This window comes from Aphelocoma coerulescens, chromosome 8 (genome assembly GCF_041296385.1).
Source record: "Aphelocoma coerulescens isolate FSJ_1873_10779 chromosome 8, UR_Acoe_1.0, whole genome shotgun sequence".
Taxonomy (NCBI): Eukaryota; Metazoa; Chordata; class Aves; order Passeriformes; family Corvidae; genus Aphelocoma; species Aphelocoma coerulescens.
Window position 1 is genome coordinate 30,830,983 of NC_091022.1, and position 25,733 is coordinate 30,856,715.

General features: G+C 45.9%; 2 protein-coding genes across 8 annotated transcripts in view; one reads left to right on the top strand and one right to left on the bottom strand.

Moving 5' to 3' along the window:
• The first annotated feature begins 755 nt into the window (after positions 1-755).
• Positions 756-12,676, top strand: USP1 (ubiquitin specific peptidase 1). 3 transcript variants are annotated; one of them, XM_069023567.1, is made up of 9 exons: positions 756-866; positions 1,041-1,234; positions 2,490-2,613; positions 2,948-3,055; positions 3,553-3,713; positions 4,312-5,024; positions 6,132-6,302; positions 7,407-7,608; positions 11,036-12,676. In XM_069023567.1, the coding sequence occupies exons 2-9, from the start codon at positions 1,074-1,076 to the stop codon at positions 11,757-11,759; spliced, it is 2,364 nt and encodes a 787-aa protein (XP_068879668.1). In that variant the 5' UTR covers positions 756-866; positions 1,041-1,073; the 3' UTR covers positions 11,760-12,676. The 3 variants fall into 3 exon arrangements, with proteins under 3 accessions (XP_068879668.1, XP_068879669.1, XP_068879670.1); XM_069023568.1 differs by having other exon boundaries at positions 1,069-1,234; XM_069023569.1 differs by lacking the exon at positions 1,041-1,234 and having other exon boundaries at positions 11,036-12,675.
• Positions 12,677-14,930: 2,254 nt separating this feature from the next.
• The window catches only part of DOCK7 (dedicator of cytokinesis 7), a 93,462-nt gene continuing 82,659 nt past the window's right edge, over positions 14,931-25,733 (bottom strand). For 3 of the 5 annotated variants that reach the window (XM_069023572.1, XM_069023570.1, XM_069023575.1), the window contains 7 exons: positions 21,723-21,848; positions 20,768-20,857; positions 19,714-19,950; positions 18,878-19,021; positions 17,986-18,092; positions 16,824-16,991; positions 14,931-15,464 (listed from right to left, as the gene is read on the bottom strand). In XM_069023572.1, the coding sequence (XP_068879673.1) occupies positions 15,422-15,464; positions 16,824-16,991; positions 17,986-18,092; positions 18,878-19,021; positions 19,714-19,950; positions 20,768-20,857; positions 21,723-21,848 (915 nt within the window). In that variant the 3' untranslated portion in view covers positions 14,931-15,421. Of the gene's footprint in view, positions 15,465-16,823; positions 16,992-17,985; positions 18,093-18,877; positions 19,022-19,713; positions 19,951-20,767; positions 20,858-21,722; positions 21,858-25,733 lie in introns of all 5 variants that reach the window. The other 2 variants (XM_069023576.1, XM_069023571.1) reach the window with 1 other exon arrangement.

Sequence of the window (25,733 nt, forward strand, 5' to 3'; positions counted from 1 at the left end):
CTGTCAAACCTTTATGTATAAGCAATGTACACCCTTTATGTATAGACTGGTCCTGGGGGGGGCAGTTTAAAGAGCAGAATGCAATAATCTGCAGTATTTTCCCACATTCCATCTTTTTTTGAGCGTGGTGATCCCTAAACCAGCAGTTTTGCAGCCTTAACAGCCTCGGTGACAACTATTATTTACTGCTCTCTCCACAGGTGTGCTGGTAGAGCCTTTAGGCCGGGATCCGATGGGAATTTGCGGTGGAATGCCCGGTTTTTGATGGAAAAAGCGCGGGAAGGCTCCTGCGGGGCCGCTCTCCCTCACTGCGGGCCGGGCCCTCGGGGGGGGGGGGGGGGAACGGAGCCGCCGCCTCTGATTGGCTGAGCCTTTTAGGAGGCGTGGCCACAGCGGGACCAATTCACCTCCCGCCGGCGGGGGGGGGTGGAAAGTTCTCCCCGCGCAAATGGTATAGCCCAAACCCGAGCCCTTTGGCCGGGCCGTTACCAGCGCCCGCGCGCGCCCAGCCAGGACCCACCGCGGGCTGCCCGCAGCGCTGCCTGATGCGGCGGCGGCCTTGCGGGGCCGGTGGCGGCGGCGCGCCGGTGCCCAGACGCCGTCGGACTGGCTACCGGCTCCCGGCAGACGCCCCGCCGCCGTTCGGCATGGCTTTTAGCCGCCGGTCTCCCCCGGCGGCGCGCTCGGTTTTCCGGCGTTCGCGCGGGGCGGCCGCCGGCGGGGCGGAGGGGTTGCAGCGCGAGGCGGGGCGCGCGCGGGGCGGGGGGGTCCTCGTCGGCGCGCGGAAAAAAACGCGCCAAGTTCGCTGACGGTGTCCCCGCGGTCTCCATGGCAACGGCGAGCGGGAGCGGGGCCGGGATGTAGCGGTGAGTGAGGGGGAGCGGCCGCACCGCGGCCTCGGGCCCCGCCGGCCGCGGGGAACATGCGGGGGGCGCGGGGGGGCGGCCCGAGCCCGGGGCGGGGGGCGGCGGGTCCGCGCTCGGCCCCCTCGGGGAGTAAATGGCGCCTGGTGTGCGCGTGTGTGTGTGTGTGCGCGCCAGGTGTGAGCGCCCCGGCCGCGCCCCGCAGGAACCATGCCCGGCGTCCTGCCCGGCGACAGCGCCAGGGCCAGCCCCTCCAAGAAGAACAGGCTGTCGCTGAAGCTCTTTCAGAAGAAGGAGGCGAAGCGAGCGCTGGATTTCACCGAGGCGCAGGAAAATGAGCAGAAGGGCGCGGAGTTCAGAGGCGCCGAGATGTGAGTGCCGCGCGGGAGAAGTTTTTGTGGCGATGTTGTGTCTGTCTCGTGGTGCTCCATCCTCCACTCCTTTCGGTTTCGTGTTCTCGCATAAATAACGTGCTGCAACACGCGCTAAATTAAATTAACGTGCGCTTATGTTAAGTTAACGTGCGCTTAAATTAAATTAATATGCACTTACATTAAATTAACCGTCGAGCCAACTTAATCAAACTGAAGAAACTAATTACTGCAACCAATTTCTGTAACTATTTTAAGAAAGCAGTTTTGACCCACAGGGGATGTTTAGTTGGCACAAACTTTGGGATCACTTGCCGAAGTTACTTTTTAAAAACTTATTAATCACCGTAAACAATTTCTGATAATTCTTTTAAGGAAACAACTTGGCCTCACTGGGTGTGTGTAGTTGGCACAAACTTTGGGATCACTTGAAAGTTGCTTTGCTTCAAGTTGATATAAGTAGTTATTGTGTGCCTTAGCTATTTATATTATTATTTACATTAATATTTAATTTTCTGCAAGGTGAGCTTTAATGAATGTGTGTTGGATCTGAAAGGTTGTTTCTGCTGCAAGGAAAGGAATTGATTGTGGGGCTGGCTGTCATTCAGTGGGGCTTTTCAGGCCCTGAGCAAATCTACCGACTCATTTCATTGCTGGTGAGGGGATTTAAGTGGGAAAAAGAAAATTGTGGTCAGTTAAAAATAGTTGGAGACTTTAAAATTTGGTTCTGTTGCGTCATTACAGTGTATTAATCACTTATATCAGTGATTAATAATAATGATAATCAGTGTATAGCGTGTCAGGTTCATTGGGTTGGGGGGGGATTAAAATTTTTTTTTCTGGTTTTATGCTTTTGCTTTGCATCCAGAAATGTAGTGGGGTGACTCTGAAGCAGAGGACAGTGATAAAAATATGTTCTGGGCACATTTTTTCCGCCTTATGAAGGAACAAAAACCATACAAAAGTATTTAAATATGAAATTTTTGCTCCTTTAAATCAGTCTCCTGTATTTGATGTGCTGGAACTTAGAGCAGATTTGCCTCCTGCTTTGGAAACCTGTGTGGTTTTGGGTGGGTTGCTGAGGAGTCAGAGGTGAGGAGTCTGTGCTGGAGTGCCCAGAGTGAATTCAGACACACTTTGCCATGATTTTGATCTGCATTTCTCAGTGCTGAATTCTCCAGGGTGGCTCTGAGGTGGGGACAGATGAAGGAGTGGTTTTCCAAAGTGTTTCTTACCCGGATTCTCTGTTTCACAGTGACCAGGTGGTTCCTGCAGCACAGCCCCCCTCCCTTGTCAGCTGTGAGAAAAAAGACAACATGCTGCCTTTTGTGGGCTTGAACAACTTGGGCAACACCTGCTACCTGAACAGTGTCCTGCAGGTGAGGCCATGTCCAGGGGGGCTCAGAAAGGGAGATTTTGGTTAAGCACAAATGGGTGAAATCAGTTTATTCTGAGTGCAGTATAAAGGACATCCAATTACAGTGGGGGGGGAAAAAGATGCTGCTGCAGGAAATGTGTGCACTGTGGTTGTCCTGATTGGGTAATTCTTCAGTTTCCATACTCAGGGCTCCTCCCTGCTGTGAAAAATCCTGGATCTTTGTGTGCTGTGCACAGCCTGGGGAGGTGCACAGCTGTGTGGATTATAAATGTGCATTTATGTGTGGAATAACTTCTTACTCGAGTTATTCTCGTGTTTTCAACTGTTGCTTTCAGGTATTATATTTTTGTCCTGGTTTTAAAACTGGAGTAAAACATTTATATAACATTATTTCAAAGAAGAGAGAATCTTCAAAGGATGAAGGAGAGCAAAAGGCAGAAAAGGTAACAGATCCCCACGTGTTCTTTATTTGTAACCTTGCAAGTGAGGCTGCCCTGAATATAGTGAAATTTTAACAGATTTCTGTTCTTAAGAAGCTTTTCAGCATTGTTTTCTACAGTGTTGCTTCAGGTGAAGATGTGTTTGAGTTGTTTTGAACTTTAGCACAAGTTTTAAAGTCTAACAGAAGAAATTTGAGAAAGATACTTGACCATGCTTCTGGCATTAAGATAATTATGATACAGTGTTTGGAGTGGATGCAAATGGGAGTTTGGGCAAGGATGATTTGGGATTTTAAACTAATGGCTAATTGGGCTTTTATGTTTGTTTCCTACCTGAAAAAAACCCAAAATATTGTCTGAAATCCACCTGCCTCCCATAGCAGACAAAAAATTCTGTCAAATATAGAAAACCAAAGGAGGAGAAGAGAGAAAAAGTTTAGCTTGTTGTGACAGATGAAACTGATGCAAGTGTTTTTACTCCTATTACATTGTTATTGCAGGGAAGTTGTAAAGAAGATCCCCTGGCAAGTTATGAACTCATCTGCAGCTTGCACTCCTTGATCCTTTCAGTTGAGCAGCTTCAGGCCAGTTTTCTCCTAAACCCAGAAAAATACACGGATGAATTGGCCACTCAGCCCCGGAGGCTGCTGAACACCCTCAGGTACAAATCACCTTAAATGCTGACAGAATTTTATCCTGACATTTCCAGGTCGTTACACTGCCCAGCTTTAGAGTCTGGTGGAAGGTAGATGGCCTTAAATTTGGGGTGACCTTTCAGGAAGTAAGATTTTTGTGCTTATTGTTACCACCATGATGTTGGAAATTTGAAAATAAATTTGGATTTTGTAAGACTGTAATGCAGAAGGGCTTTAAAACAGTGCTTGGCCTTAGCTACAGAAGTGTTACTGAATTATAGAGGGGTTTGGGTTAGAAGGGACCTTAAAGCTCCTCCAGTTCCACGCCCTGCCATGGGCAGGGACACCTTCTTCTAGGCCAGGTTGCTCCAAGCCCTGTCCAGCCTGGCCTTGGACACTGCCAGGGATGGGGAAGGATCCCCTTGGAGCTGAGGAGCTCCACTGCTGGGTGTGTGTAAATCCTTAAGGCTGAACCTCCCTACAGCTCTGTGACAGAGGTGACCTCTCTCTAAGCCTGGAGGGGATCCTCCATGACTTCTAAATCCCTAATTTCAATCTCAAGTCACGTTCCCCAGTTAGCAAAGGATGACAAACCCTCATTCTTTGCTCCTTTCCTTTGCACAGAGAGCTGAACCCCATGTACGAAGGGTACCTGCAGCACGATGCCCAGGAGGTGCTGCAGTGTATCCTGGGGAACATCCAGGAAACCTGCCAGCTGCTGAAGAAGGAAGAGCTGAACAAACTGCCTGTGGAAGAGCCTGCAGCTAAACTGGAGGAAAAACCCAACCAAAACTCTGAGAGCAATGGCCCTGTCAGCCCTGCTGAGGAGGAGGATCTCAGCTCGGGCAGCCACGGCGGAGACGCGGCCGAGGAGAAGCTGCTCAAGGGAAACGGGAAAAGGAAAAGCGACGCCGAGGGTGGGAACGCCAAGAAAAAATCCAAAGTATCAAAAGAGCAAATTGCAGCAGAAGAAAATCAAAGACAAACCAGGTCCAAGAGGAAAGCCACGGGAGAAAAGATGGAAAACCAAACGGATGCCATTGCCAAGTGTTCCGGGGAGAGCGACAGCACCAAGCCCACGCAGAAAAAGTCGCGCCTTAGGTTAAACTGGTTAAAATCTTCCTGCAAACAACCCAGTATTCTGTCCAAATTTTACAGTCTAGGAAAGTTAACTACAAACTTGGGACCCAAAGACCCAGGGAAGGAATATGACTGTGAGTTCGAAGAGTCAGCTGTCAAGTGTGAAAATGGTGACAGTAAAGAAGAATATCATGAACCAGCGTCTCCCATGGAAAGCCATCATGGAAAAGGAACTGAAAGAGAACCAAAAAAGGAAGGTTGGTGCACAAGTGGATGGGCTTAAAATTAGTAGGATTAAGAAAGTACAATGCGTGGGAAGGCAGCCTTCAGACTGCGCAGCCTGCAGAGCTCTAAACACAAAATTAGATTTTTCAGGAATTGAAGACGATTTTTAGGAAAGAGAATTTATTTTTATACGTGCTTGTAATTTTTTTCTTTTAGAACTTGACCTGTTTATCTTAGATCTCAAGGCACTTCTCTAACATTCTGTAATCATTGTACAATATATATAAAAAAGGCAGAATATTACCAGGTTTGTATTTACCACTAGTTTTTGTCATCCATAGAAAGATCAAGTGGATCCAAGATGTAAAGGGATATTTCTGTGAGGAGCAAACAGAACCAAACCCCACTGGCTGTGGCTTTACAAACAATATCCTCTTTTTCCCTTCCAGTGCCTTAATCTTTCCATATTCCCAACCTTCCCAAGAACTAGGAAGGACTCAGGATGTATTAAAGGTCTAATCTATTTAGATCTAATAGATACCAATTAGAAATGCTAATTGGCTGGCAGGTCTGGGTTTTGTTTATGTCAATGAAACAAGATTGTCTGTTCAGGGAAGGGCTTCAGTTGGAATCCAGTACTTAGTGATTCGAAACTTTCCACCTAGCAGTTTTTATAAAAAATTGAAGGAATGAAGAGTCTTTTGAGTTCTGCATTTCTTCTGTAGATTTGGCCAAAACTGGCCACTAAATTTAGAAAGGAGGACTAAGAATAAATAAAGCCAGGCAAACCCACAGTGTGGTGCTCCTTGAGGAGGCCAGTGGTCCATGCTAAGGAGTCAGAGCATTGATGGCAATCCAGTATTCCAGAATGTGACACTGTCACACTTGAAGTATAAAACAAGAGCCCAATCTTAGAACAGAAATTAAAGTTTGAGGGCCACAAGACAGAGGGGTCCTCATTTCCTTACAAGCAGGTGATACCATGAAAACTGCATGTGATCTGTTTTGCCTTTTGATTCCTAACTGAGATCCCTAAAAGGCCATGGCTGGAACAGTGATTTTCCAAGAATAACCAGGTTCTGAAGTGCCTCTGGAATAAAGTGCACCTTGCTCAGGGATGTGCCATGTACTTTCTCCAGGTACAGAGCTGGCTGTCTTTGAGCTGGTGGAGAAACTCTTCCAGGGCCAGTTAGTGCTGAGGACGAGGTGCTTGGAGTGCGAGTGCTTCACGGAAAGGAGGGAAGATTTTCAGGACATCAGCGTCCCAGTGCAAGAAGATGAACTTTCTAAAACTGAAGAGAGTTCTGAAAGTAAGTAATTTCCCTCAAAAAGGGTTGTGAGGTGTGTTCCTGCCTCAGCCAGCTGTGGGGAAGGACAGTGCTGTAGTTGGGAAGGAACACAGCTCCTCTTTGTGCTGGCTAAAATTAGGGGCTGTTATCTCCTGTCTTGATTAACTTTAGACTTTGGAAACGCGGTGCTGATAATGTTGACAGATCCAGATAATATTCAGATTGTTCCAGATCTTAACACATAGCATAGACTGCCTACAGTCCTTCACTTAGGCACCTGTTTTCTTGCTTATGAACAGGTATTTTCTTTGATTTGAGTCTTCTCTTTCTTCCTGGATAAGAAATCCTGCTTTTCCTTAATTTTACAAGAAATACTTTTTAAAAAAAAAAATAAACAAGAATCCAGCTTTTTTTCCTTAATTATTCTAAAAAAAAATATTTAGTATTTTTGATTGTTGTTACCTTAATAACATTTGTATTATGTTTGTGTTAATCCTGTGGTCTCTCCCACAAATTTTATTGATCTCTGTGTAGTTTTTTAGATATTTTCAAAAGGAAGCCTGGCAAAAACACATATTGAAATTCAGAATTTTAGGGGAATTAATTTTAGTTGCCATGGACTTAATTTGGAGCAGCTTTTCCTGCTTTTACTCCCCATTTTGCTGAAGGATTCAAATGAAAATGTGTGGGGTGATGTTCATACGTGAAGTGCTGCCGACAGCGGGTGTTCCTGTCAGCAGTGTGAGGGTGGCAGGGGAGGCAAAACGCAAGAAGTGAGAGGGAACTTTCTGGTTATTTTGGGGATTTGCCTTAATAAGTGAAATTCTGGTCTCATACAAGCTCTCCATTTCTAGACATGGCAACAAAATTCTGTGATCTGAAACAAGCGTTGGAAAAATCCTAATTTTGGGTAACGAGATTCATTAAGCAACATTTTCATCCCTTCCTGAAATGCTCCAAAGATTGAAGTACATCACATATTTCACACATACTGGGTGTTCCTTGCAGTGTTGCAGGTTTGCAGTGGTCTGAACTTGCCATATTTTGTTTTGTTGCTCTTCTGGCGGGATGCATTGGAAATGTAAATATTGGCATCTCTGTGAATGCAGCGATTCTCTTTTCTAGTTTCTCCAGAGCCAAAAACAGAAATGAAGAGTCTGAAATGGGCAATTTCCCAGTTTGCCTCAGTGGAGAGGATTGTGGGAGAGGACAAGTATTTCTGTGAGAACTGCCACCACTACACGGAAGCCGAGCGCAGCCTTTTGTTCGATAAAATGCCCGAAGTGATCACAATTCACTTGAAGTGCTTTGCTGCCAGTGGCTTGGAGTGAGTATGCATTGCCTGCCTTACAAAACAGGGTCCTGCAGCAAGGGAAGTCTTATCTCAAGAGCTGGAAATGCTATGTAATGTTTCCAAAAGATTTCCAGATTGGAATTAACTTAAATTGCTGGGATGCAGCCCCCAATGTCTTTGTGTTGTTACAGGTAGTGGCAGAAATTACCTCCAGAAAAAGTGACTTTTAGGAGACTCCTGAACAAAAAATTTTTAGCTCTACTCTTACAACAACCTGATATCCTGATATTTCTTAAAACTTTATTCATTTTAAATATCCCCTGTGAGCTCAGAGGCAGCTGTAAGTGCTTTACCAGAACAAGTAATGGAACAAATCTGTATTTTATGGTCAGGTTGTTTCTACCTGAATGTGAGTACTAAAAAGATGAATGTGAGTGGGGAAAAAAACATAATCAGGAGATGAGACACTTTTTAAATAGCCAACATTCATTACCCCAAAACTAACCAATTCCTTTAAAAATACTGTGGTGTGTACCTGAATGTGAATACTAAAATTTTGGGGGAAAAAATTATCAGATAAACATTTTAAAGAGCTAATACACCAAAAAAATATCAATTACTTTTAAAACACCATAGTACCAGCATCACTGATATTCAATTACTGAGTAATCAGTTTAATGTTACTTGTAGCAATCCTTATGTTTTGAAAGAAATTGTGAGAGTGTTCTTTATCTTTTTTTTCATACTTAAGAATTTAGGGATTTTCTCTGGGATGAGAGGAAACAAAGAAAAATCCATCCTTGTACTGTACAGGAATATCCAGGTTTCTGACAAAGCAGAAAGGAAATTTTCTCTGTCTCTGCAATGTCTTTCCATACAAGTCCAGAATCCTAGCATACAAAATTGTCTTTCCATTGAGCTCCACAATATTTGACTTAAATATTGATTTGTATGTATTGACTTACAGCTGCACACTTAAAAATCGTCATTGTTGAGTAGGAAACATGAAAATTATCTTCCATTTACTCCTGTATTTCCTACTTGTTTCCATGAGGAAGGATTGGCAGGTTAATTAATCATCCCTCTCCTGCCTCACTGACCTCTTCTGTCCTGGCCAGCTTCAGGTTATTGCTCCAAACCACTCAGACCAATTTCCAGGTCAGAGTGAATCCAGCCTCTTGTGGTTTTCCTCATGTGTCCTCTCAGTCATGCCATACATTTTCTGCCAAGGGCTACCAGCCAGAGATTAAGGAAGTCAGAGTGGAAAACCTGATGTAGAAACCTGTGGTGAAGCAGAAACCCTTCTAAAGAGTTTCCTGATTTCTGGGTTGGATGTTTTATCTTGGACAAAACCCTGTCCTTGCTAAAAGTAGCAACAAACTCTTCTAGTGGCTTTAAACTTAAATAAGACAAGAATCTTCAGACAACTTTTAGCTCCCATAAAAATTTAGAAATCTTATCTGCTCAGTTGTGCTCTACTGAGTTCTCTGGTGACTGAGTTGTAAATAAATGAGAAATGAAGGGTAATGTAAATATTTACAGTTAATAGGGATTTTATTCATCTTTTTCTAGATGCTGCTTTGCAAAGTGTTTTGGTTTAAAATAAAGCAGCCAGTGTGAAAATCTCCTTGCCTGGAGAAGAGTAATTCTCTTTGGCAAGTGTGTGTGTGTGTGTGTGTGTGTGTGTGTGTGTGTGTGTAAAAATGCCAGGCCATGTGTGAGCAGGCTGTGAAGCTGTTCAGAAGGAATTTGTTACTTCCTAACATGTAATTAAGCATTTCCACTCTAGAAATTTAACAATTTGTGAGAAAATCAGCTTTTTGTCTTGTGAAATTCACTGCAGTGGGTAAAATGTCACTAATTTATGGTCTCAAAAGATGTGGCTGCAGAAATCAGGTTTGCTGTGTTTGAAGTGCATCAGCCAGAGCAGGCAGAGTACTTGGCATGCAATTTTTCTGTCTTCAGATTCTTATCATTAAGAAGAACAAAAAGCTATAGGAAAAGATTTCCTCTCTTATTTCCTCCTCTCCAAATCTTTCTGATGCTGGATGTCATTGAGAAGAAAGGTAGAGCCTGCTTTTTCCTGTTTTCTGTGAATATGAGTGTCCCAGTGTGCTTGAGTGGAACTGGATTTCTGATCCAGGGTATCAGCCAGCAGTTCTGTGTTTCTTGACTCTCTTCTGAATATCTCTATTTCTGGCTGCTGACAATAGGGATTTTCAGAAGATTTAAGTTCTGTTATTCCTGATTCTGTGCTCTTCTGTGTTCCTTTTGCTGGAGTGAAACGTGTATGGTAAGAGAGGTCTGAAGTGAGGTTTCACTTAAATGGAGTGACTGAGGATCTGTGTGTGGTGTCAATGTATTTATTTCTGTGGTTCTGAACAGGAATGAAGCAGAATCAAAATTAAATCCAGGAAAACAATAATCTGTCACTGCAGTTATGCCATGGCTGCAGTTTCCTTGGATTTAAGAGCTATTCTTTGCTGAATAATAGCAGTGAGCTCTTTGGAACCTCAGTTTTACAGGGCTTGTCTGTACTCCCCAGTATTTTTCCCTACAACACCCTCACAGTTGAGTAAGACTGAGTCATCCCTGGAATTTATTAGGACATCACAACTTATAGTTCAATAAAGGGGTTAATTGATCTGGGCTGATGCAATGTGTAAGTCAGCAAGAGCACAATCATTCAAGGAGGCTGATGCACAATAATGAAATCCCAACACTGAGCCTCTTCCAACTCTGTAGAAGATCCTTGTAACGAAAGGACTTTTCCCCTCCTGGTAAATTTGTGTGCTGTGAACAAAATACTGAATATTTATAGAATACTAGAGGCTTTTCCAAAGTAAATCAGCTACAGAATTGTTTGAAAAAACAGAATACCATAGGACAGCTAGTGAAGAATCCCACGAGAGCACCACTGGCACTGCTACAGTGCACTGAGAGCTGAGGAAAATTAGTCACAATCTCTGAGTGGTATTAAAGCTACTTGAAAGTAAAATAAGTAATGCTTTATTTAGTAAATGACTCTTTCAGGAGGGGAAAAACCAAACCCAAGCCTGCTTGGTTCAGCCTTGGCTGTTGAAGAGTTTTCAGTTTGTTTTTAAACAGGAGGGTGAGAGAGAGAAAGGAGGTGGTTGTGCAGAGGTAGAAGCATGAATGATAACAATCAGCTGAACTTTTATCATCCCTATTTAAAAATTTATTTTCAGCTGATACTAGAAAAAGGGGATCTCTTAAATAGTTAAAGTTTACCATTTCTGGGCTGTAAGATTTAACATTACAGTCATAAAAATGCCTTTCCTGATCTGGGGTGCTTGGGATGCTGGTGCTGAGCCAGGGAGCAGTTCCCATCATCCATACCTTAGAGGAGAAGGCTATGGATACACCTCTGGGCCACCTAAAGTGGGTTTTTTGGGAGCTGCTGTGGCACAAGGTGTAACCTGTGTGTGTCCCTTGCCAGGTTTGACTGCTATGGGGGCCTGTCCAAGATCAACACGCCCCTGCTGACACCCCTGCGGCTGTCCCTGGAGGAGTGGAGCACCCGGCCCACCAACGACACCTACGGGCTCTTTGCCGTGGTCATGCACAGCGGCATCACCATCAGCAGCGGTCACTACACGGCCTCAGTGAAGGTCACAGACCTGCAGAGCCTGGAGCTGGACAGGGGCAACTTCCTCCCCGAGCCCGGCTACGCCGCGCTCAAGCCGGAGCCGCTCAACGAGGAGGAGGCGCGGGCCGTGGCCGAGGACTACGACGACGGAGAGGTCTCCTTCAGGCTCAGCGGCGCCGCGCCGCCGGGGAAGGTGCTCAGCAAGAAGAACGTGGAGGCCGTGGGACTGCTCGGGGGGCAGAAGAGCAAGGCTGACTGCGAGCTGTACGTCAGCAAACAGCCCAACCCCGAGAAGTTCCTCAGCACGGCTCCCGAGCCCCGCAGCGCCGAGCCCAGCGGCAACGCCGAGCCCAGGGCAGAGCAGGGCGAGCCCCCGGGGCTGGCAGCACAAGGACTGGAAAACAAAGCTCTCTACGTGCTCCAGAGCCTCAAGGAGTACGAGGGGAAGTGGCTGCTCTTCGATGATTCCGAAGTGAAGGTCACAGAGGAAAAGGACTTTCTGAATTCTCTTTCTCCGACATCGTCATCTACATCAACTCCTTACCTACTGTTTTATAAGAAAATTGTAGAGTGATGCTGTACTTTGACTGTAAATATTCGGGATTTGCATACACCCCTTGCTCTGATTTGCATCAAACTACCTGGAAGGAACGGCTGTTTGTTTTTTGAAGCTACTGATTCTTCATCTTTCTGCTCTTTTTTCCTTGGGTGTCAAGTGGCTCAACTTGAAATAACAAAACATGACATAGGACTTGACTCACACCATAATTTTTCTGCTGGAGAATAGTGCTATGACCTTTTAGAAATACCAGTTTGTATAGATCACAAGCGATGCCTACAGCACCCAGTAGTGGTTTTAATGCAGCTCTAGGTCTCAGACATGCCTATTGTATTATTAGCTTTTTTTTCTTCCTTTTTTTTTTTTTAAATAAAAGTTATTTGTATTCATACCTTGGAGTAAATGTATATTAACTAGCAAATTTCATCAGAAGTTGTGTATTTTTGTAACTTGGGAAGTAACACTTCATATTTAGTCTTTGGGTAATCGATGTGGCTTATTCTCCTGTTCCAGTTCTTTCCTGTTCCTTGCAACTTGAAGCACAAGGAAAAGGGGTCTTGGAACCTTGTCCAGTGCATTGGAGGGAACTAAACTTGATGGAAGTGTTTGACTGGTCTAATTTGCATCTTGGTGCATAGGTGTGAATGAGCAAAGTGTAAATAGGTGTGATTAATACTTCAAAGCAGGGGCAGTGTAGTGTAATTAAAATAATTTTGTACTTTGAAGAGTGAAGCCCTCTAATCTGCATCTCTGTTTGGGGGAGTTGGGAACTTAGTGGTGACCTTCTAACAGTTCATTTGTACCTGGAGCTCAGTGAAACGTGGGGAAGAAGAGAGCATTTGGCTTTGATGCTTTGTTAAGAATGTATATATGAAATAAAAAAGTTATGATCCACATCTGCGACAAGCAGCTCGGCCTGTTGTGTTTGGAAAGGGGAAAGCAGAAAGGGAGAGAGGTTTGGGAAGAGTTACAAAAAGGTTGGGAAATCATCTTAAAAACCCAGAAGTTTTAAAGTGCTTTCAGAATAACATTCTGTGGGTTTCAGCTGATTCTTGTACAGTATCTCCTAATTTGAAGGCACTTTTTGACTAGTGAGGTTCAAGGGAAACATACTGCAAAACCAAAACCATTTGCAGTAAGTACTAGAGATGAAAATCCCAGATTGTCTGTCAGAGAACTGGAGGTGACTCCTAAAAACTTGTAATTAAAATCTTAACAAATCCAACTCAAACAAGGGGGATTGTTCAGTCTGTCCCAGGATGGATGGAATGGCACCAAGTGTTGCTGCAGGCTGTGAGGAGACCCTGGATAGATTTAATCTTTTTCCACTACAAATTAATTGATTTACAGGAACAGCCCTAAAACCCTCTGCCTAGTTAATTCTGCAATACTTAAATTCTTGCTGTCTTTTATTATAATGTTGTATAAACACTGAGGTAAGTCAGGAAAAATCTCTTTCAGTGTATTTTCCATGTTAGGTTTGACCTCTGATTGTTGTGCAGGCCGTGATTTTGCAGCATAAAAAATCTGCAGTGACAAAATACACTTTCCCTTTTCCAAAGCATTGCACCATAATAAATTATTTCAGAGTCTAAACCAAGAAATAGCTACATTACAAAAGTATCAGTAATCTTACCTTGCAAGGGCAGCCCAATCTCATTACAGAATGCAATTTTTTAGGTTTTGCTGAATTTCAGCCTGCAAATGAAAGTTTATTTTTCCACACCTGGCAAAGACTTTTATCTTTTTCATTCAACTGCGGGATCAGGAATGTTCCAAGGAAACAAAATACCATTATTTTCACCAAAACAGGATGTAAGGAAGACCTAGCTGCCTTCCATCATCCCAATACAGCTTGGGAGGAGGTTCTTTGTGGCAGCTGAAAACAGCCTCGGCTGGAAGATGCTGAATGAAAGCCTCTCCTCTGGCACAGGGAGAGGGACTGGGGGTGGGTTTTTGGGATATTTACTTGAGCACCACTTGCCCCCCCTGCTGAACTTGTTGCTTGTAACTCCTGTCCTGGAGCAAGACTGCTGTAAATTAAATTTTCATCCTCTCATGGCTACTGGGATTTGTTTTCACTGCGTAAATATTTTTAATGCCTCTTCCTGTAAATCTCTTCCAAAGCCATTCCTTCCTTCCTTAGTATTTTCCATTATGAGATTCCCTGACTCTTGTAGCACTTCCAAGGCCTTGTCAACACCCCTGGGCTTTGCAAGAGGCCTTGGACCATCCCTAAAAAGGTTGGAGTTTTTCTTTCTGCAGGAAACTCCATGCAGGTGTTCCCATGTTCTATCCCGTGACACAGAACTAATTCAGGATTATTCTGTTCCAGGGAAACAGAGCCTGGCACACAAAACACACCCCTGTGGAGCTGTTGGGATAACAGAGCATGGGAGAAGTCTCCAATAACCTAAAATAAGTATCAGGAAGAAAAAAAGAGACCCTCCCCAGCCTAAACCCTCAGTGCTGCTGCAGAAGGGGGGGGCACTTCATGTATAAACCCATTTTTCCTCCTTTTTATAGAGTATGTTTATCAAATTCAGGTTTTGTGTGTATATCTGTATTTTTATGCAGATTAGCTATTTATGGAGAGAGAATAAGTGTGTTTAATCACATACCACCTCTTCCAGGGGACTTCATTCACCACAGAGAGGAAAACTATTAAGGAGAAGATTTAGGAGTTGTGGACTCAGCTCCAAATCTGATGTTTCCTCGAAGTTCTGTGTTAAGACCCCAAAATATCTGCTGCAAAACACATCTTTCTTCACATAAACAGCAATGCAAAGAATGTTTTCTATGCACCCTTTTAAACTGTGGTACCATTTTAGGTTCTTTTTCCCCACAAAATTAGGCTTTAAATTAAAAAATGGACACTAGATCAGTTTAGTTCCATGGACACTGCTAATTCCAAAGGATGAGGAGATGCTGGGACTTCCCAGCTGCTGGAGATGGCCATGAACACACAGAAGTGAAGCTGAAACCACCTCATGGACTGAAGGAGCTGAAGAGGTACCAAGCTGTCCCTCCATCTGCTGCTGGCTGCAGATGGAGTTATTTTTGTTTGCAGCAAAAGAACAGGGATAATAAACAATCACCACTTGGTTAATTAATGTTACCATGACTTACCTTGCTCTGAACCTTTTCCCCAAGGATGCTGAGCCCTGAAGTCCAATGCACAGGGAATTAAAGTGTAAACATTCACATATTTAATAGTACCATCAAAATAACCATCATCATCACTACATTAAAAACTTCCAAAATGCATTTGCGTATGCTCCTAATATAAATTAAATATAGGAACTAAAAGTAAATAAATTTAACATTAGGTAATGCTATAAATAAAGGTAAATGCGTTTAGTGTACCTTTGAGTCATAAAAATGCCTTAAAAAACAGGATAAGTTTACAGCTCATCACCAATACTCTGGATACCACTGCCATGATTTTTTTTTTTTTTCCAAACATTGAGAAGTCTACATTTGACAATTCAGAATGATTTTTTGGCCACTGAACACTTTGATGGAGGAAGAGGTGTGTGGGATGTCCAGGATGAAGTCCAAGTTTTATTTCACAATAAAACTTCTTTGATTCCCAGCGCTGATAACAAGGCTCTTTTTCTTTTCAAAACCTTAATTTTTTAAGTGCTTTTTTTTTTTTTTTTTGGTTTTTAACTCGTTTAGATTTCCATTTTGCGAAGGCTCATCCTGCTGAAGGAGTCTCTGAGGGAGAGAAAATACAATGATGAGCTCAGATTTTCCATGGTGAAATAAGAAGCCTCAGCAGATGAATGACTCTGAATTGATTTCCAGTATCTCCTAGAGCTGGTTACTACAAAAACTAAGTCCACTGGCATTAAAACTCGTTGTTTTTCCAGTGGATTGGGTTTGGGTTTGGGTTTGGGTTTGGGATCATCCAACTGCCCAGAAAACTGATAAAAGTACACGGAGAAGCAGCACAAACCATCTGCACAACTGAAATCCTATTTAAATCTGAATTTCAAATACATCCCTAAAGTGGATTTTGCCAGGAATACTTGGAGTTGGACTCGATGATCCTTGTGGGCCCCTTCCAGCTCAGGATATTCTATGACTTTCAGGATATTTTATGTCATACCTGTATTAGGCTGCCTGCACAGGCTGATTTTCACAAGATTAGGTAAGAATTACCACACCACAGGCACTGGTGGGGAGGAAAGTACTGCTATTCCCACCATCCCAGCCAGGAAAAGCTGCCAGGGAACAGCTGGGACACAGTGCATGACCTGGGGAGAGCTCAGAGCATCCCAATGCTGGGCAGGGAAGGAAGGGCACCTCCCTGCAGCACTCACAGCCAGAAACCACCTCAGGTCAGCTCCACAGACATCCAGCCTTGCCCTGCTGCCAGGGAACTCCACAGGGGTGCCCAAGTCACAGATTCCATGGAGGGTTCCTGCAGGGAACCACCTCTGTTCCTGTCCCGGGAGCCACAGCCTGGCTGGAAAGTGGCTGTACCCAAATTCCACCTGCTCATCCACGACCTGCCCAGGGAGGTTTTGGTCGCCCCATCCCTGGAATTTTTCCAGACCAGGTTGGAGCACCCAGCTCTGGTGGAAGGTGTCCCTGCCCACGGCAGGGGGTGGGACTAGGTGATGTTTAAGGTCTTTCCAACCCAAACCCTTCTGTGATCCTGTGATCCCCACTGGAGTTTTTACACAAAACCCAGTCTCCAGCTTCCCGGTCTTTCAGCACAGAAGACACCAACAATTTTTCCCCCTGGAGTGTCTGATCCCAGTTTCACTGGGAATAAAGTCCTGCCACACTGAGGGTGGTTTTGCATCTAAAAAGAATGGGATGCAGGATGGAAACAAATAAAAAAACCAACTGTCACAGCTGAGGAACAAAAGGAACATTGCAAACACCACCTACCACAGCTGCTGGGAAGGGAATGTGCTCTCAGGAGGGACAGAAGGGAAAAGGGATGGGCTCAGCCAAAAGAGCCAGGACTGAAAACAAACGGATGGCGCAGGATCCTGAGAAGTTCAGACCCCACAGTTTCACACCCTCCTTCTCTGTGCCCCGAGAGGAACCCCAAATATGCACCTGTGGCACGTGACGGGCAGCACTGCCTTGTAGAGCTGCGGGATCTTCCTGTTGATCAGGGGCTGCAGAGCCTCCTTGAGCCGGTGGTAGTTGCGCTCCAGCTCCCGCTGATATTCCTTCTGGTCCGGCCCGATCAGGCTCTTGTTCTTCCTCAGGGCATCCTCACACCTGGAAAACAAAAACCCTGTGAGAGCTGGGCACACAGAAACACGCCCTTGCTCCAGGTTTGTTACTCCAATAGTACAAAAACATCCATGCTGTCCCTCTGGGATCACAGGGAATATCCTTTATCGTGTCTTTTGGTAATCAAGGCTCAGCTGAACCACCTGGTGTCCAGGGGCAAGGAGAGGGAGTCACATCTCCAACTTCCATTTCACTCCCAGAGTGACAACTCCTTTGTTATTGTCCTTTACTGTCCAGTTACATTTATCCTCTCTGAAGAGAAATGAAAAGCCCATCTCCACAGAGCCACTTCCAGTCCCAGTGGATTTAAAGATGGATGGAATCAGGAGGGATTAAGAAATAGCAGCCTGGGATGTTCGTCAGGAACTCTTCTGCTTGCAAAGATGCAATTTAAATAAAGGGTACGAAAACAACTGTATCAGCAAAGCCATTTATTTCATAGGGGAAAACTATGCTGCCACTGGATCTATTTGCTTACAACATTTTAATTTCAATTGTTTTGGTGTTTATTTTAATTTCTTGGTGCTTGTGAAAGATGCTGGACTGAGCCTGCAGTTTGCATGACTCCAGGAAAGTAGAGCAGCCAGCACATTTCTCTGGGGAATTGTGCCAGCACCTCTCCACTCTGCTTGGAGAAATTCACTTCAGAAGGAAATTTCATCTCCTGGTCAGTCCAGCAGATCCTCCTGACCCTGCCAGGCTGGGAGTTCACTGTGCCAGCGTAGCCTGTTGTGATTCCTGGGACACTTCACAACTGAGCTAGGATCACCAATTCCTTCCTGATAAACAGCAAAGCCCCTGCAGCCACGGAGCAGCAGCACCAACAGGGAAGGACTGGGCTTCACATGGAGGAATGAGCTGCACATGGAACCTGGGCAGGTGGGGGACACCAGGACAGCCCAGTGTCACTGCACGTGCCCCTGCCTGGGGTGGCAGCAGCCACTGCAGCTGGCAGGTGCCTTGGGGACCCTTTCCATACCTTTTTGTGAAGTCCTTGAAACAGAGCCGGAGTTTGTTGTGGTGTCTGAAGAGCTTTGGGTCGTTGGGGATTTCAGACAAGAAAACTTGTGCAACTTCTAATGGTCCCTTTAGGAGAAGAAGGGGCAAAGTGAGTTTCTGGAAACTGTCTGTCATATCCAATCGCTGGAGAAAGTTCAGCCACATAGAAAACATCCACAAAACACATTTCCTTACACAAAACATCCTGAAGAGCTGCAGCTGGGAAATCTGATGTAAATCACCAACCTCAGTGACAACTGAGTCTCTTTCAGGCCTTGCTTTGTTTTATTTAAAACTCTGCTTTTGGAAAGCAGTGTGAGAAACTGCACAGATTCTCCATTTGTTTGCCTTTATAAGGACTCCTGACAACGTTTGCTCAACTCACTACTACGGCAAAGTTTAAACAATGCAGATGGAGCCAGGGAGTGTTTGCCAGCACTGCAAACTCAACCCAGCACTCAGAACTCCAGCTGATTTTTTTCCAGCTTGTGCACTGTGCTTCACTCAGGCTCCTTCAGCTTTTCCTCAGTTTTTCTCCACTGCTTTCCATTTTGTTGGAAACCCACAGCAGGACACAATCCTGCAGAGCCTGGCTAACAAAAGGAAGGCAATGAAACTTGGAGGGAAGAGGAGCAGGCAGAAACAATTGCAAGTGCCAGGAAGGAGCAGTAACTGAGGGAGGGATGTTTCTTCCCAGCCACTTTCCACATTTTCTGGACTCATACAGCAAAATCACTGAGGACAGCTGGCCTGGACCTACCAGTGACCTTAAACATCCCACAGACTCAACAGGGAAAAAATTCCAAGGGAATTAAGAAACAGGGCCCGAGGCTGTGCGCTCCCAGAGATCCAGCTGGGACAGTGATCCTCACCTGATTCACTGTGGTACCTACTGATCCCTGCAGCACCATCTGCAGCATCTTGGGGTCTGCAGGGTCTTGGTGGGTGGCAAAAGCCAATTCCTGTGTTTTCTTCTGCATGTCCTCGATGGCAACTTCGATGGGGGTCAAAATGATCTAAGCAAGAAGCCAGAACAGGATTTTTATTATGTCTGAGCTTGGCAACCGGGCACAGATCTTAAGGAACACCCAGGTCCCAGTGGGGTGGCACCACAAAGAGGTGGAGGACACCAACAGGACTGACAGGACTTCAGAAATGCATCATCTTGGTTCAGTGGCATCAAGAAAAGGTTTGATTTTTAAAAGTGTTTCTGGGTGCTCCAGAGCTGTCTGAGATTTTTCTGAGTGGCACTTGTGCCCCTTTGGGTCACTGCAGGACTCCAGCACTGCCAGTCCCTGAGCACCGTTCACAGCGTCCCAGTGACCACATCTGCCCACCCTGTCCACCCTTGGGAAATGAACACAACCTCCATTATCAAAGAATCATGGAATGGTTGGGTTGGAAGGGATGTTAAAGCTCCCCCCACTCCACCCTCACCACAGGCAGGACACACCTTCCCTAGACCAGGCTGCTCCAAGCCCAATCCAACCCAGCCTGCAGAGCTCTCCAAGAACCCTGCATGTACCAGGTCTGGAGGTGGTGGGGCAGATGCATCCTTAGATCAGTCTGGGCTTAGTTTGGCTTGAACAGGAACAGCGAGAAGTTCCTAGGAACTCCGAAGCTCCTAGGGCATGCTTGAACTGGAGCTGAAGGAGCCTCCTGCACCGTGCAGCGCTGGGCACTGCTCCCCCCCAGGCTCCGGCCTCACCTCCTCCTTATGGATGACGTTGATCCTGGTTTTGATGTAGGGGAAGGCGTGGGAGGTGGTGAGGATGGTCTTGCGCTTGAACTGCTCGTGCAGGTCGCCGTGGGCGCGGCCGTCCAGCGTGAAGGGCGTGCAGTACATGAAGCGCCGCAGGTTGTAGTTCTTGTCGAAGTAGGTGATCCTGTCCTTCATCTCGTACGTGTCGAAGTAGGGCTCCACGTATGTGATCTGGATGTAGGCCTGCAGGGACAGCAGGGAATGTGCTCCTCAGCTGCACTGTCCCTGCTGGATCTGTGTCTTCCCAACGCCACCACTGGACAAACCAGCTACGGCTGGGTTTTGCCTTTGAGGACCCCACTGACACCGGAGGGAGCGCGGTGCTGGGAACGCTCAGTTTGTGGGCTGGGTAAAGCACAGCTCGCTGTCCTTCCCCTCTCCTGCCCTTCACATCATGGAATGCTTTGGGTTGGAAGGGAGCTTAAAGCCCATCCAGTCCACCCCCACCACGGACAGGGACACCTTCCACTGTCCCAGGTTGCTCCAACCTAGCCTGGGACACTTCCAGGGATGGGCAGCCACAGCTTCTTTGGGCAACCTGTGCCAGGGCCTTGCCACCTCACAATGAAGAATTTCTTCCCAATATCCAATCTAAACCCTTTCCTGCCCCAAGCCACAGTCCTGTTTCCCAGGCCTGCTCCTGCTCTTCCTGCTACACATAAAGCACGTGGCACAAGGGTGACAAAATGCTGGAGCTGCACAAAAGCCAGGGAATGGCACAGCCCCTCCTTCCTTGCACCCAGCAGAGAAAGGCCAACACAGCCCAGGCCTCTGTCCTTCAACCTCCTCCCTTCCTTCCCACCCACCACTACCACGGCAGGGAAGGGAGTGGCCAATTCTCCATCCCTGTGCTGGATCTTCCCAAACTCTCCTCCCAAGCAGCCACAAGATGCTCAGCACATGGATTTTGTTGCCCACGTGGTGAAATTCAAGGGAGATTTTGTCCCACTACATTTTCACCCATTCAGGACCTGTTCTACACCTGCACTTGTGCCATTACCTTGTTGGGATCAAGTTTACATTTGTCCACAGGGTTTGAGTCCTTGATCACTTCCAGAACATCTTCCCCAAACCGTTCTCCATAAAATCCCTACAATCAAGAAGAAAGCAACTGAAAGCAAACATCAAATGCAGCCCTGATGGAGGCTGGGGGACAAAGGCACATTCAGGGGAGGCGAAGCTCCACATGCCTTTCACTGAATGTGATCTGCTGAGCCCAGGAAAATTCCAACAGTCACATTCCAGAGGCAACGAGAGAAAACAAGTCCTGGAAAGCAGGAGAGCTTTCCAACAGTGCCTGGTTCTGAACAAGGCATTTGGGTTTGTTTTGTGTCTGTGAGCAACTAAAATGGGTCAGTTTGGCATCCACTGGTGCTGGAAATGATAGAACTTTGTAATCATTTTAGTTAATGGTTTTAATTAACTTTGAAATGAATTGGTTTAAGCATAACATATATATATATTAATTATAAATAGTGTGTTATTCTTAAATTACTCTTAGCTAGCATTTTGCAAAGATGTCATAACCTACTTCTGTGGGAGCACAGCCTGGGAAAATTAATGAAGCTTTAAGTTTTGATAAACTAACTCTGCTATGCTTCAATGAACAAGCCTGGGAGAGAGAGAGGGATTGTTGAGGTTGGACATCTGGAATGTAGAATTTATGGACCACAAGGACATTTTGCAGAAACCAGAAGATAAAGAAGAGACTAACACAGACTCAGCTTATGCCTTGGAAAGACCCTACTGGATGAAGAAGATACTGGAAACACCACAAGTTCTCAAGAAGAACCTTTCCCTGATCAGAGAATTCCTCTCCTCCCGCAGAGGTGGCAGCAGCAGGAGGACAGGAGATACTAGCCCCAGCTCTGGGACACCCAAACTGCTTTTCCAAGGGGCTGCTCCTGTGAAACAACTGATGGAAACCAGTTAAACTTCCAGTTAAACCCTCTCACCTCCAGCCGATGGGAGATTTCAGCCAACTTGGTTATTGCAGGCTCCTTGTAAACAAACTCTTGCTCATCCAGGTCTCCAAACTTAGTTCCATAAAAACCAACTCGGAAGTAGGTGCCAAACATCCTCTTTCCATCCTAGGGATGGAGAAACAAGAGGTTATTTCAGGGTGGGGACATGCACACCCCCAAGCACAGCTGCAGGCAGGCTCCTGAATTTATGCAAAATGAAAAGAAATTAAAAAACAAGGGAAAAAAATCAGAAAGAAAGAAGAGAAAGAAAAAAACACACCTGGAACTCAGCATGGATGCATTTAGCAGCAAACACCACAACAGAATTATAAACTAACATGGAATTACATGGATCAGTTACGACCATTAGCCCAACCCTGCAATGACTTCTCCCAACCCAGGAGGAGCCTGGAGGTGCCAGCATGGAATTATGGAATGGTTTGGGTTGGAAGGGACCTTAAAGCCCATCCAGTGCCACCCCTGCCATGGGCAGGGACACCTTCCACTATCCCAGGGTGCTCCAAGCCCCATCCAGCCTGGCTTAGGGCACTGCCAGGGATCCAGGGGCAGCCACAGCTTCTCTGGGAACCTGAGACTCACCACCCTCACAGGGAAGAATTCCTTCCCAATATCCCATCTAAATCTATTCTCTTTCAGTTTAAGAAGCATCAGATGTCTCTGAGAGGCAGCCAAAGGTAAATCCCTGTTGGGATCATTATCTGAGGCTCTCCAAAGCCTGTGCAGAGACCCTGCAGGGGGGTCAGACACCCCTGGAATCACCCAGCATCAATTCCCCCCAAATCCACCCTCCAGGAATTGCAGGGTTGGGCCCAAGTCAATGACCAGTTCACTCACACACACACACGAGTGCTTTTTAACCAGCATTTCAGCTGGGAGGTGTTACACTCTCTAGGAACTGTCTAGGAGAGAGGGCCAAAGTCACTCCTGGTGAAAGCAGATGCAATCCTGTGCCATGTACCTGCTTCCAGGGGAGCCAGTGGTGAATTTGGCCCCAAAACGCAACAAAAGTAGAGAAACAAGAAAGATTTTTTGCTGGAAAGGCAACGGAGAAAATCTGATCAAGAGAGAGAAACAGAGAGAAGAAAAATGCTTTAAAAATTAAACACACCTTGCTTTTGTTAAAGAACTCACGCTGCATGCACAAACCAGGGATGCCTTTCAGCAAGAAACTCCAAAATGTTCACCTTTACTCTCGTGACAAAGTGGGATGCAGTTTAGGACACTCAGTGCCCCTGAGCTGGGCTAGATTTTGGCTTCAAACAGCCCTTACAGGTGTCCTGGCTGCCAGGTTTTATTTTAGTATTTTGCTATGGCAAAACTGATCTCTTGTGGTGATGGTGAACACAATCTATGGAAGGCAAAGAGGACAAATAAACCAAACTAAAATTAAAAAAACCCTTCAGGCAAACTCCAGACTGAAAAAAGCACTGGCATGGCCAGCCACTGCCTTGGCCTGGCTGGAGGAAATTCTGGAGCATCTCACTGGACGTGCCTGAGGTCCAAAAACTTCCACTTCACAGCTGAGCTCTGCCCTCCTGAAGGCACCTGGGGTGAGTAGCAGCCCTCATCCCAAAAAAGCAACACTTGGCTGTGCCCAGGCTCCCTGGACCCTGCTCTAGCCTGTCCCTCTGGGAATCCTCTTCCAGAGAGGGGCTCTTCTCCAGCCCCACTGCCAGGGGTTTCATCTCACCACAGGATCCCAGGAGCCCCTCCCAGGGTGGGAACTCCAGCTGCAGAGCTATTGCTATTTTACTGGATGTGGCCATTTCCCTGGATTCCCTGTCTTTGCCCAGGGCCCCTCCCTCTGGATCCATGCAGGATTGAGCTACTGAACCCTTTTTCCTCATCACTACCTTTTCAAAGCCACAAGCCTGGATAACATCATCCACACTAAAATCCCTCAATGCCCAGCATTTCCAGCTTCCATCTCACTGTCACGGGCCAAAGGCTCTGACTCCAGGGCTCCTTTCTCAAAGTCCTTCCCAAGGCAGCACCTGGTAGAAGGTGGGGTTGGAACCTGATGCTCTTTAAGATCCTTTCCAACCCAAACCATTCCATGACTCCCTGTCTGCCTGGGGGGAACTGCCACATGGATCAGCTCCCCAGACCCAGCACAAGGTTTGGGCATGCTCCACGGGGAAGTTTGTGGGATCCTGCCCCAACCCTGGCACAGGGTGGGTGGAGGACACACTGATTTCTAATCAATGAGCTTTTTCCTTCTTCCTTGGCCAGGGGTTTTCAGGGTGTGAAGCATCTGCAGAACCAGATCCCTACAGGTTGAGTTTTTGCCATGGACACCTGCCCAGGCAGCTCCTTGTTACAGGCAGGGTAGAAATAACAAGGGAGGAAGAGGATGCTGCCTGATGATCAGGATAAATCACTAAGGAGTTCTGCTGGCCTTTACTAAATCCATAAAATAATAGTTTTGGAGTATTGGGGAGCCCCAGGAGTGGCAGAGCTGCAGGGAAGCCCTGTGAGATTCCCTGTCCCTGTGTGAGGGCAGCTCCCAGGTCATTCCCATGCAGACCCTGGCTTTCCCTGGTAAATCCAGATGCTGAACCCCAGTTAAAGGGATCCCAGGGAGAAGAGCCAGCAGTGAGGAGCACTGTCAGCCCCTGATGTGACTCATGCTGGGAAGCTGTGCCTGGAAGCAAGGGAATGGAAGCAAATCCATTTGGGAGAAACACCTCCAGACCACTCCAAGCCTCCCAGGGACACTCAGGAGCTGCCAGTTCCCTGGGATGAGCAGAGCCCAGCTCCATGCCTGGCATTAGGGGTAGGGGATGGCTCCGTACTGGGATCTCTGAAACTCAGCCAACACCAAACCACCTCCCAACCACAGCAGTGGAAACTGAACAAGTAACTTAATGCTCCATAGTCTTGTTTCTGGCAAGAGCTAAAAATGCAGGTATGAGGGAGGAATTATTAAAAGCATCGTATCTCCTATTATTTTATCAAAAATAATAGGACTTTGGGAGGAGAAGAGAATGAAGGTGAACACTGAATAGCCATCACACAACTGGCAGAGCAGGTAACAGCCACCATGACTTATGAAGGTTCATGATTTGTTATTATGCATGGTAAATACCTTTCCAAATTGCTGGGAATAAAGTTTTGGGGTTATTTCTTGCACGCACACAAAAAGCTTTGCCAACAAGATTTGGGGAAAAAAAAATAAATCAGATGCAAGAGGGATCATCTGCTTCCTTCATCAAGACAGCAGCAGCTGCCTGAGGGGTGTAGGAATAAAAGCAACACCTTCCAAATGCAGAATCCAACCATCTTTACCAAACTCAGCACTGTTGTTTTCCTGCTCAATTTTAACCCAAGGTCCTTTGCAGTGCTGCCAACTACTACAAGTTTTTCCAATACTGATTTTTTCTGGGAAAGCATCAGCTCCTTGAGTCCTGTTATTCACTGACAACCTCCCCCTGCACAGCTCAAAAAGCATTTTTAAATACTTATGGTGTGGTATGAAAAGATTTTTTTCTTAATTTTCTTAACTGGAAAGCAAACCAACAGAATGAATTTAATATTTATTCCATGAATAAACACACAAAGCCTTTCACTTGGTGTGTTTAAGGAGAGCTCAGGAATGCTTTGGTGCCAGACTCAGGACACTGCAATGCTTGTAGTTGGCAACACCACACTTGTTGTGCCATGAGGGGGGTGCTGCTGTTGGCATAGCTCTTTGTTAAAATGAAATTGGGGGTTCCACAGTGTAAAACAAAACAAAACAAAAAAAAAACAAAAAGGGGAGGTGGGGGGAAAAGGGGCAGAGAAAGGGAAAAAAAATTCCACAAGTAGGAACTTACCACAACAGACAATAGTAAGAGTGGGGAGGAGGGTCAGCAACCAGGGCGATAGAGGAGAAAACAGAAAGTATTTAATTAGGGAAATTCCATAAAACAAACAAGCAGCAAATTGGCAGCAAATAAATTTTAAAATTAAAAAAAAAAGGGTGAGCATCCATTAAAATAT

Coding starts and splice junctions, on each gene's coding strand:
- USP1 (XM_069023567.1), top strand. CDS start 1,074: ATGCCCGGCGTCCTGCCCGGCGACAGCGCCAGGGCCAGCCCCTCCAAG. Junction 3,056..3,552: donor GAGAGCAAAAGGCAGAAAAG/GTAACAGATCCC, acceptor TTGTTATTGCAG/GGAAGTTGTAAAGAAGATCC. Junction 6,303..7,406: donor AACTGAAGAGAGTTCTGAAA/GTAAGTAATTTC, acceptor TCTCTTTTCTAG/TTTCTCCAGAGCCAAAAACA.